The sequence below is a fragment of the Seriola dumerili genome, unplaced genomic scaffold (assembly GCF_002260705.1).
Source record: "Seriola dumerili isolate Sdu_G_001 unplaced genomic scaffold, Sdu_1.0 BDQW01000052.1, whole genome shotgun sequence".
Classification (NCBI taxonomy): Eukaryota; Metazoa; Chordata; class Actinopteri; order Carangiformes; family Carangidae; genus Seriola; species Seriola dumerili.
Window position 1 is genome coordinate 20,811,519 of NW_019174307.1, and position 12,768 is coordinate 20,824,286.

The 12,768-nt window shown below is 40.5% G+C and overlaps 1 protein-coding gene across 1 annotated transcript in view; it reads right to left on the reverse strand.

The window, feature by feature from the left end:
- man1a2 (mannosidase alpha class 1A member 2) overlaps nucleotides 1-12,768 on the reverse strand; it is a 130,954-nt gene that overhangs the window by 25,343 nt on the left and 92,843 nt on the right. The window contains exon 6 of the mRNA XM_022741006.1: nucleotides 7,760-7,854. Coding sequence (XP_022596727.1) covers nucleotides 7,760-7,854 — 95 coding nt within the window. The remainder of the gene's footprint in view (nucleotides 1-7,759; nucleotides 7,855-12,768) is intronic.

Below are 12,768 nucleotides of genomic sequence, written 5' to 3' on the forward strand. Positions count from 1 at the left end.
GAACTCAGCACAGCTGACATCGCCTTTAATGGGGTTCTGGCAGTGGAATTAAAACAGTCTTTAGCCAAAACAACACAAAACAGGACAAACACGGTTGATAATAACTACACCATTAGCTAAAAATATACAAATGTTGCAGTCTGGTCAGATGTTTAGTTCCAAGTTAGCGTTTAGCCAGCATTTAACCTTTGAAGGAATCTGTGTCCCGAGTTGTTTTTGATTTCAGTTGCTAATGTGTTCCAGACGACAGTCTTTTGTGGAGAAGCTGATGTCACAATTTAGATCAATGACTGTGATATGTTACAGTTTGCCATTCACTCACACTTCTTTAGTTTCTCTTGTTACTGTCTCGCCTTGGATTATTCTGGAGAAGACCTCTGGGGCTTAAACTTTGAAGATGAATGAAGTAGATTTGTGTCTTCTCGGTGTATTGTGTTTTCCATTGCCTGATTGTGCTGGCCCGTTATAACTGGGAACTCGCTGTTCTCAAACTGTCACGGTAGATGGTATGCCCATGTTATTCCTCAGCAGAGGAGCTGAGTGGTGAGAGAGATGGTTAGAGCCCATTATAACTGCCATACATTTGTCTTGTCTTGTGGCTAATAATCCTGTGCACCTCACAAAACTTCTATCTATTTAGAAAAAATCACTTTTACCAAACTCCGAAAGAAATAAGAGGATAGATAGATATACACTGTATTTATCCCCTAGGGGGAAATTTCATGTAAAGCATGAGAAATAAATGGTGCATCAAATCTAAGAGGCACAGACACTGAGCTGCATTCAAAAATAAATGACATGACAATGACATTTATTCTCGGAGGAGATTTGTTCTCAAAATCTGCACATGTTCATGTCTCACAAGACAAACTATTGTAGACATATGGTCATATAAACTTACACATAATTACGTCTTGCTCCAATGCAAACAGTAGAAACCTGTTGGAGCCTCCAACGTGCTGCTCGTTGTGTGAGGCTTGTCGGTTTCTTCTCTATAATTTTTGCAAGCTATTGACCTCTCTGTAAAGTGCCTTGAGATGATTCGTAAAAATAAAATTGAATTGAATTTGAATATACATATACGTAATATACAGACCACATCTAACCTGGTATTCATCAAGGTATTTTCATATAGGGGCTGCTTTGCTGAAGCAGGTTCTCCTCCATTTACTTGTAACACTCGTCCCAGCTCGTTCACGTTGTGTTAGGTGGGAAATAGTTTTAACATATTTCAGTTTTACATAGCAAGTATTTCAAAACATGCTTGCTATCTGGTTTTATTATTGGGCCACACAGCATGAAAATGTGATACGAGCACATGGGTAGTTTCAAAGTGTGTGTATGTGTTTGCGTCTTGGACAGCATCTGTCCTCAGGAATGATACTGTGGAGCAGTGAATATTCTCCTCCAGGCCTCGACTACTTTTTATCACTCCCCTCTCCTCCTCTTGATCCCTCTCATCCGTCTTACTACTTTTTGCCCTCGCTCTTTCTCAAATTCTTGCACTTCACATCCTCTGCATATTCAACAGGCCTATCGCTACATCTCTTGGACTGCACCCCCACCCCCCTGTCTTCTGTCTGTATTGTCCTCATGTTTACTCCACAGTTTGACCTCCAACTCCTCTGTAAGATGTCCCCACCGGCTGCTTTAAGTATTCGCAAACAGCAGCATGTGTTATTGCTCCCTTTACTTTGTCGAGACGCAGGACATTATCCATAGTTCTGGTCTCTCCTATAAAACTGTGCCGGCCTGACAGATTGTGTTTGAATCAGCCCATGTCTGCCTCATATTGGAGTGCTTTTTCTTTGCGGCTCCTGACTGCCGTCTACAAGTCGTACAACTCCTCTTTGTTGCATTATCCTCACAACTGTCTTTATAAGTGAAATACACTTTGCAAAAATGGAAATTCCAACATTCTGACAAAAAAAAATCTAGTGGTGTTGAGTCATTTGGCTTTTCGTGGACTGGCACTGGATCAAATTACGTACCATGCAGACAGGTTTTGAAGGTGGTCGGACCTTTTTGATGCACCTATCTGGCAGCTGCTGGCAGTCTGGTATTCAAGGTGTAGTCAGCCTTTTCTGGAATATTGCAGAGTAAAATTAGATCTGATTGGAAATTTCATCTTCCTTCAACCAACTCACTCATTGTACATGAATTTTTCTGTCATTTAGAGAGAGCTCCACTCGATTCTTGTTTTCCTGAAGCTCTAGAGCAGCAGAAGTGGGCAGCTTAGCCACTTCTTTGCTTTTTTTTTCATGATATAATATTGGGTAGGCATTAATAGATAATATACATCGGTAGCCAATCTGTGTGCGTGCCGATCATACTGGTGAGCTGCATGCTTGAAAAGTCAAGTAATAGCTGTTCCTATTGTTGACTTATCTAAGTAGCAGTTTGTCATGGTGTTTCATCTCATACTAGTTGAATACTGGACTATGATAAAGCATTGAGTGGGTGTCAGTTTGGTGCCTGTCAGCTCCTTAAGATGTAAAATGGTTCCAGTTTTCTCTCTCTGGCCCAGTCGTGCCGATTGTTGTAGTTGGGATTAAAATTTTCTCCAGCACATGGTTCATACGCCATGTTTTCAATCTCTGTGACTGCTGTAGGCTAGGCAACAGTCAAAAACCCAGAATGCAGCTCTCACAGCTCATGTCCCAGGTGCGTTTGTCTGGTTACCGTCATTAACGTTGCATTTCATGCTGTGAATCCTTTTTTTTTTTTTTTTAAATAAGATTTTAGGATTTTGTTTGGACATAAATGTGGCAGCTTTGCAAGCAACGTTTTTTTTGAGGGACGACTAATCTGTGTTGTAATTCTCGTGACTGTCATGTGAATTTAGGTATTTTATGTTCTTTACCTATTCCAGTTCAAAGGTAACTGTTCAGGTGCTGCTAATCTGAAATTATGGCTTGAATAATGCAGATGTGAACATTTAATGATTTTACATTCAGCACTTTCAAGAAAGAAACTATAACAAGAAATAAAATAATGCCTGTCTAGTGGTATATATAATATAAGGTAATACAGGGTAATATGTCACAGGTAGGGACGCTCGTTAACAGACAAGATTAAAATGTACATTTAGTATAGATGAGTGGTCTGTTACCCATTTAAAAAATACTAATACATAGGGTTAAAGTGGAGACACAGAGGCAGGAGAGAAACTCCTTCCGGCAGATCATTCACAAAGCGATGGTCCTTTTAACTTCATTGTTGCAGAAGAAGCGACGACCCACTTATCCAGGAACACATAAAAAGCTCTATGTTATAAAATTCATGAGGTTATTCTAGAGATGAGCTCTACCTGTGATTAAAAAAAAAAAAAAAAGAGAGCACAGGAGCAGAATCGCTTGTTGACTGGTTCGGTGTGAACACCGGGCTACTGCTCGCACAACAGAGTCAGACTGGCATTAAACTTCAAAAATATAATAACACAGCCAGCTCTACATCTTCTTCAGCACAGGCGGACGGCTTATCTACTTGTTTTTATCATATTTATTATATATATCTGGTGTACAGTCCTGTTAACTGTCAGAATACTTGATGGTACAGATTTCCGATATTTTAACAGTTTAACTGATTTTATTAATCGGTCAAATTTCCTTTTGTGGTTAACGCGTTAATTACGAACAACCCTAGTCACAGGATAACTTGAGTTTTGTAAAATGTAAATTTAACAGTTGCACAACATTCATCAACCACATTTCCAGCTCTGAGCATATCACTGTACCCAGTTAGTTCAAGCAGCAGAATAACCTCGGTGTCCTTTATCTCCCTGATTGGCGTTCTGAGAAAAGACAAGGGCTTCGCAGATTTTTCTGGGCCTTCATCTGTCAACGAGGGCAATAACTTGTGTTAATCTCAAAACGAACATGTCATTCCCCAAACATAGTCTGTATAAATTAGACGCCAGTCATGATAATAGAAAATCCAACCCTGACTGTGTACTTTGGTCTCTCGCTCTGCTCAGTTGATGCAGTTTGACCTCCAAGCTTTCTTGTACACCATCTCAGTGGTTTCGGCAACATTTCAATATTACCGCAGCACAGTTTGAAAGGGAGGTTTTGCATATATTAGGCTTCAGTCTCCTTCATAAATCTGTTTCGTCGGCTCTGACACTGTGTGGCCATCATTTGCAATCGTCTGTCTCCTGACATCTCACTCTGCCTTATTTGCCTTCAGCCTTCATTTGTTTTTTGGTCGTCGGCAGCTGTTTTTATGCTTGTTCCTGTCAGCTGTAGGAGAACATTGATGGACTGCTGAATATGCAAGTGAACACAAAAAGAAAAAAGGGGGGAGTGTTAAAGTTAACCCTCTCTTCTCTCTCTCTCTCTCTTCTTTCCAGGTATTCAAGCTGAAGGCGGTCCAGCTAGCCGAGAAAGCTGCTCCTGCCTTTAACACCCCCACAGGGATCCCCTGGGCCATGGTCAACCTTAAGAGGTTAAGTGACTCTGCCACTGAAAACCAGTAGACAACCTGAGAACAAAATACAAATCCAGAGCCTGACTCTGTGCCGTGATTTGAATTTCAGAGGAATATAGATGAGGAGTTTGTCTGGAACAATTTGTTTTTCCTCTTTTAACCCAAACGTTTTTTTCAATGGTCTGAAATCAAATTTTACAGCTGCAGAAATATTGAAATGTCTGAAAATACACTTGTTAAAAAAGACAGTTTTCATAATACAATATCTTATATTCATTTTATTTATTTCAAACCAGAAAAACATTCTTATACTGACTGTGCATCTGCCTCACAAATAGTCATTTGAACTCTTATTCTTTACTTACTACTGCTAGTTTCCACTTAAACTTGCTGTGAAATCTCACATTCTCTGGTTTTAAAACTGGTCTCAAAGCCACGTTAAACCTGAACACTAGTGAAGAGCTAACCAATATCATCTGAAATCAAAATATCAATATTAATTGTCACGTTTACCTGGGTTCTTTGTACTAAACAATTTTTTTTTAAAAAGTAAAATGGCCTCCGCCTTTAGCATTGTCTCGAAAACATGAGATGAAATAATATTGTGAATAGAAGTTTGACTTTTACAGTGTGAAAGTGAGATTATTCTAACAAACGCTTTTGTAAATAGACTGTCATTTTTGAATCGACTACTTCGTGAGCATCTTAACCTCCGTTAACCTCCGTCACTAATACTCGGTTGCTGGTAAACAAATCAGTTCTTCAGAAGCAACGGAATTTACTCTCCGTAGACTGAACACAGAAGGTTAATTAAGTATCTTAAAACTACCAGCCAAAGAACACGAAGAACAGCCCCACATATCAAACTGCGACAGGTTGTGAACTGAGGCCATCTAACGATGGACGAGTTGTTGTACTTTCAAAGGGGAAAAGCGGCAGCCAACATGCAGAAGTTATTTACCATTAACATAATCACAATGTCAGTTTTGTACAAGTTTCGATTAATTTAACCAGCCGTGCAGTTCATTTTCTTCATCATTATTGATTCTGATTAAAACCTTGTTAAGTGCTAAAATGTAGTACATTATAAATCCTTCTTATCTGCCTACATGGCTCTCTAATGCGCACGCACACACACACGCACACACACACACGCACACACACACACCACACACACTGAATGTTTGTCTCATAATATCTGTAAGGATCTTTAATTAACTCTGAAGGTCTGAAAGTAAGTCAGGAGCAGCAGTACAAACACACAACAACACACACACACACACACACACCAAACACAGAGGAGTCATAGCAAAGATGCATTATGATCCAAGTTTCCTTCAAATCCTTTGTTTTATCATTTTATGGAGAAAAGTCAAGGTATTTAATGTTGTTAAATGTGTTTGAGTGAATATTGTTGGGGAGGTCTTCAAACTGCCCTGGCACACTGTTGGGGGGGGGGGGGGGGTGTCAAACTTGATTAACTGAAAATATATGTCTATACGTGTGTGTGTGTGTGTGTGTGTGTGTGTGTGTGTGTGTGTGTGTGTGTGTGTGTGTGAGAGATAGAGAGAGAGAAGAGCCTTGAGGGCATGTCTGTTTCTACCCCCCCCCCCCCCCCCCCCCCCCCCCCTCGGGGGGGGGGTAACGCTGCACTTCAAGCTGCAGCTACAACAGGAAAGCCACTGTTAGAAGCAGAAGGTTGGCAGGTGACGACAGGTTTCTAAAAGTTGGATTTAACACTTCTCTCACACGTTTGTGCAGAAACACATTTACACAGGATCCAAAAATTGCCCTCAAGGCTCTTCTCTCTCTCTATCTCTCACACACACACACACACACACACACACACACACACACACACACACACGTATAGACAGATATTTCAGTTAATCAAGTTTGACACCCCCCCCCCCCCCCCCACAGTGTCGCCAGGGCAGTTTGAAGACCTCCCCAACAATATTCACTCAAACACATTTAACAACATTAAATACCTTTGACTTTTCTCCATAAAATGATAAAACAAAGGATTTGAAGGAAACTTGGATCATAATGCATCTTTGCTATGACTCCTCTGTGTGTGTGTGTGTGTGTGTGTGTGTGTGTGTGTGTGTTTGTACTGCTGCTCCTGACTTACTTTCAGACCTTCAGAGTTAATTAAAGATCCTTACAGATATTATGAGACAAACATTCAGTGTGTGTGTGTGTGTGTGTGTGTGTGTGTGTGTGTGTGTGTGTGTGCGTGCGCATTAGAGAGCCATGTAGGCAGATAAGAAGGATTTATAATGTACTACATTTTAGCACTTAACAAGGTTTTAATCAGAATCAATAATGATGAAGAAATGAACTGCACGGCTGGTTAATTAATCGAAACGTTGTCAAAACTGACATTGTGATTATGTTAATGGTAAAATAACTTCTGCATGTTGGCTGCCGCTTTTCCCCTTGAAAGTACAACAACTCGTCCATCGTTAGAGGCCTCAGTTCACAACCTGTCGCAGTTTGATATGTGGGCTGTTCTTCGTGTTCTTTGGCTGGTAGTTTTAAGATACTTAATTAACCTTCTGTGTTCGGTCTACGGAGAGTAAATGCCGTTGCTTCTGAAGAACTGATTTTGTTTACCAGCAACCGAGTATAGTGACGGAGGTTAACGGAGGTTAAGATGGCCACCGAAGTAGTCGATTCAAATGCAACAGTCTTTTACAAAAGCGTTTGTTAGAATAATCTCACTTCACACTGTAAAAGTCAAACTCTATTCACAATATTATTTCATCTCATGTTTTCGAGACAATGCTAAAGCGGAGGCCATTTTACTAAAAAAAAATTGTTTAGTACAAAGAACCCAGGTAAACGTGACAATTAATATTGATATTGATTTCAGATGATATTATTTAGCTCTTCACTAGTGTTCAGGTTTAACGTGGCTTTGAGACCAGTTTTAAAAACCAGAGAATGTGAGATTTCACAGCAGTTTAAGTGGAAACTAGCAGTATAGTAAGATAAAGAATTAAGAGTTCAAATGACTATTTGTGAGGCAGATGCACAGTCAGTATAAGAATGTTTTTCTGGTTTGAAATAAATAAATGAATATAAAATTGTATTATGAAAACTGTCTTTTTTAACAAGTGTATTTCAGACATTTCAATATTTCTGCAGCTGTAAAATTTTGATTTTCAGACCATTGAAAAAACTTTGGGTTAAAAGAGAAAAACAAATTGTTCCAGACAAACTCCTCATATATATTCCTCTGAAATTCAAATCACGCACAGAGTCAGGCTCTGGATTTGTATTTGTCTCAGGTTGTCTACTGGTTTTCAGTGGCAGAGTCACTAACCTCTTAAGGTTGACCATGGCCCAGGGGATCCCTGTGGGGGTGTTAAAGGCAGGGAGCAGCTTCTCGGCTAGCTGGACCGCCTTCAGCTTGAATACCTGGAAAGACAGAGAGAGAGAGAGAGAGAGAGAGGGTTAACTTTAACACTCCCCCCTTTTTTCTTTTTGTGTTCACTTGGCATATTCAGCAGTCCATCCAATGTTCTCCTCTTACAGCTGACAGGAACAAGCATAAAACAGCTGCCGACGACCAAAAACAAATGAAGGCTGAAGGCAAATAAGGCAGAGTGAGATGTCAGGAGACAGACGATTGCTAAATGATGGCCACACAGTGTCAGAGCCGAAACAGATTTATGAAGGAGACTGGAAGCCTAATATATGCAAAACCTCCCTTCAAACTGTGCTGCGGTAATATGAAATGTTGCCGAATACCACTGAGATGTGTACAAGAAAAGCTTGGAGGTCAAACTGCATCAACTGAGCAGAGCGAGAGACCAAAGTACACAGTCAGGGTTGGATTTCTATTATCATGACTGGCGTCTAATTTATACAGACTGATGTTGGGGAATGGACATGTTCGTTTTGAGATTACACAAGTTATTGCCCTCGTCTGACAGATGAAGGCCCAGAAAAATCTGCTGCAGCCCTTGTTCTTTTCTCAGAACGCCAATCAGGGAGATAAAAGGACACCGAGGTTATTCTGCTGCTGAACTAACTGGGTACAGTGATATGCTCAGAGCTGGAAATGGTGGTTGGATGAATGTTGTGCAACTGTTAAATTTACATTTTACAACTCAAGTTATCCTGTGACCAGGGTTGTTCGTAATTAACCGTTAACCGACAAAAGGAATTTGACCGATTAATAAAATCAGTTAAACTGTTAAAATATCCCGGGAAATCTGTACCATCAAGTATTCTGACAGTTAACAGACTGTAGACCAGATATATAAATAAATATGATAAAAACAAGTAGATAAGCCGTCCGCTGTGCTGAAGACAGATGTAGAGCTGGCTTGTTTATTATATTTTGAAGTTTAATGCCAGTCTGACTCTGTTGTGCGAGCAGTAGCCCGGCTGTTCACACCAGAACCAGTCAACAAGCGATTCTGCTCCTGTGCTCTCTTTTTTTTTTTTTTTTTAAATCACAGGTAGAGCTGATCTCTAGAATAACCTCATGAATTTATAACATAGAGCTTTTTATGTGTTCCTGGATAAGTGGGTCGTCGCTTCTTCTGCAACAATGAAGTTAAAAGGACCATCGCTTTGTGTAATGATCTGCCGGAAGGAGTTTCTCTCCTGCCTCTGTGTCTCCACTTTAACCCCTATGTATTAGTATTTTTTAAATGGGTAACAGACACTCATCTATACTAAATAGTACATTTTAATCGTGTCTGTTAACGAGCGTCCCTACCTGTGACATATACCCTGTATTACCTTTATATAATTATTACCACTAGACAGGCATTATTTATTTTCTTGTTATAGTTTCTTTCCTTGAAAGTGCTGAATGTGAAATCATTAAATGTTCACTATCTGCATTATTCAAGCCATAATTTCATATTAGCAGCACCTGAACAGTTACCTGTGAACTGGAATAGGTAAAGAACATTAAATACCTAAATTCACATGACAGTCACGAGAATTACAACACAGATTAGTCGTCCCTCAAAAAATACGTTGCCTTGCAAAGCTGCCACATTTATGTCCAAACAAAATCCTAAAATCTTATTTAAAAAAAAAAAAAAAAAGGATTCACAGCATGAAATGCAAACGTTAATGACGGTAAACCAGACAAACGCACTGGGACATGAGCTGTGAGAGCTGCATTCTGGGTTTTGACTGTTGCCTAGCCTACAGCAGTCACAGAGATGAAAACATGGCGTTAATGAACCATGTGCTGGAGAAAATTTTAATCCCAACTACAACAATCGGCACGACTGGCACAGAGAGAGAAAACTGGAACCATTTTACATCTTAAGGAGCTGACAGACACCAAACTGACACCACTCAATGCTTCATCATAGTCCAGTATTCAACTAGTATGAGATGAAACACCATGACAAACTGCTACTTAGATAAGTCAACAATAGGAGACAGCTATTACTTGACTTTTTCATGCACTGCAGCTCACCAGATGATCGGCACGCACACAGATTGGCTACCGATGTATTTATCTATTAATGCCTACCCAATATTATATCATGAAAAAAAAAAGCAAAGAAGGGCTAAAGCTGCCACACTTCTGCTGCTCTAGAGCTTCAGGAAAACAAGAATCGAGTGGAGCTCTCTTCTTAAATGACAGAAAAATTCATGGTACATATGAGTTGGTTGAAGGAAGATGAAATTTCCAATTACAGATCTAATTTTACTCTGCAATATTCCAGAAAAGGCTGACTACACTCTGAATACCAGACTGCCAGCAGCTGCCAGATAGGTGCATCAAAAAGGTCCGACCACTTCAAAACCTGTCTGCATGGCTACGTAATTTTGATCCAGTCCAGTCCACTGAAAAGCAAATGACTCAACACCACTAGATTTTTTTTTTTCAGATGTTGAATTTCCATTTTTGCAAAGTGTATTTCACTTATAAAGGACAGTTGTGAGGATAAATGCACAAAGAGGGAGTTGTACGACTTGTAGACGGCAGTCAGGAGCCGCAGAGAAAAGCACTCCAATATGAGGCAGACATGGGCTGATTCATCAACACAATCTGTCAGGGCCGAGCAGTTTTATAGGGAGACCAGAACTATGGAAAATTCCTGCTGTCTCGCAAAGTAAAGGGGAGCAATAACACATGCTGCTGTTTGCAGAATACTTAAGCAGCCGGTGGGACATCTTACAGAGGAGTTGGAGGTCAAACTGTGGAGTTAAACATGAGACAAATACAGACAGAGACAGGGGGGGGTGGGGGTGCAGTCAAAGAGATGTAGCGATAGGCCTGTGTGAATATGCAGAGGATGTGAAGTGCAAGAATGAGAAAGGCGAGGGCAAAAAGTAGTAAGACGGATGAGAGGGGATCAAAGAGGAGGAGAGAGGGAGTGATAAAAAGTAGTCCGAGGCCTGGAGGAGAATATTCACTGACTCCACAGTATCATTCCTGAGGACAGATGCTGTCCAAGACGCAAACACATACACACACTTGAAACTACCCATGTGCTCGTATCACATTTTCATGCTGTTGTGGCCCAATAATAAAACAGTATTAGCAGCATGTTTGTTGAAATACTGCTATTAAAACTGAAATATGTTAAAACTATTTCCCACCTAACACACCTGAAACAGCTGGACGAGTGTTACAAGTTAAATGGAGGAGAACCTGCTTCAGCAAAGCAGCCCTATATGAAATACCTTGATGAATACCAGGTGTAGATGTGTCTGTATATACGTAATATGTATAATTCAATTCAATTCAATTTTATTTTTTACGAATCATCTCAAGGCACTTTACAGAGTAAGGTCAATAGCTTGCAAAATTATAGAGAGAAACCGAACAGCTCACACAACGAGCAGCACTTGGAGACTCCAAGGTTTCTTACTGTTGCATTGGAGGCCAAGACGTATGTATGTACTAAGTTTATATGACCATATGTCTACAATAGTTGTCCTTGTGAGACATGAACATGTGCAGATTTTGAGAACAAAATTCCCTCCCGAGATAAATGTCATTGTCATGTCATTTATTTTGAATGCAGCTCAGTGTCTGTGTCTCTTAGATTTGATGCACACATTTATCTTCTCATGCATGTTACATGAAATTTCCCCTAGGGGATAAATACAGTGTATATCTATCTATGCTCTTATTTCTTTCGAGTGTTGGTAAAAGTGATTTTCTTAAAAGATAGAAAGTTTGTTGAAGTGCACAGGATGTATTAGCCACAGACAGACAATGGTGCAGTTATAATGGGCTCTAACCCATCTCTCTCACCACCTCAGCTCCTCTGCTGAGGAATAACATGGGCATACCATCTACTGTGGACAGTTGAGACAGCGAGTTCCCAGTATAACGGCCAGCCAATCAGGCAATGGAAAACACATACCGAGAAGACACAATCTACTTCATTCATCTTCAACAGTTTAGCCCCAGAGTCTCTCCAGATATATCCAAAGGCGAGACAGTAACAGAGAAACTAAGAGTGTGGTGAATGGCAACTGTAACATATCACATCATTGATCTAAATTTGGACAATCAGCTTTCTCCACAAAGAGCTGTCAGCTCTGGAACACATTAGCAACTGAAATCAAAACAACTCCAGACACAGATTCCTTCAAAGGTTAAACGCTGGCTAAACGCTAACTGGAACTAAACATCTGACGAGACTGCACATCTGTATATTTTTAGCTAATTGTAGGTTATTATCAACCGTGTTGTCTGTTTTGTGTTGTTTTGGCTAAAGACTGTTTTAATTCCACTGCAGAACTCCCATTAAGGCAGATTCACTGTGCTGAGTTCACGGTAAAGTGTTGGCAGTATCGTCACCGGCGACAGCGTCTATGAGAGATTCAAAGGAGGCGTATATTTGCACCTCAGGTTTAAATACACATGACTGGCTTGTAAATTTGTGTGTGTCAGATTTTTTGTCTGTGTGTGTGTGTGTGAGAGAGAGAGAGAGTGTGTGTAGGGGTCATGGAGTGTGTGCGCGCAGTCGTGTCTGCCCAATCATCATAAACCCCTCCACTGATTTGCGGCCTGTCTGCTGGCTGCACCGAGGCCCTTAACAAACTCCATTGCCTTTTATTGTCAATCCCGCTGCTGATGTCATCAAGCAGGGACAGGATCCAAACGACCCATCAGAGGAGACGACCAGCCGCCCTCACAGATAAAACTCTGCAGTTTATGATAATCATCTTCCTCCACTGCTTTCATCCAGAGGCAGGGATTAAAGAAAAGGCCTCTCTCTCTCTCTCTGAGGAAACAAGGGTTGTATTGTTGGTTATTAGAGGGAGTAAACCTGCAGAGAGGAGGAGGAGGAAGATAGAGAGTCTACTTAATTAGCGCCTGCACATTTTCCTTAT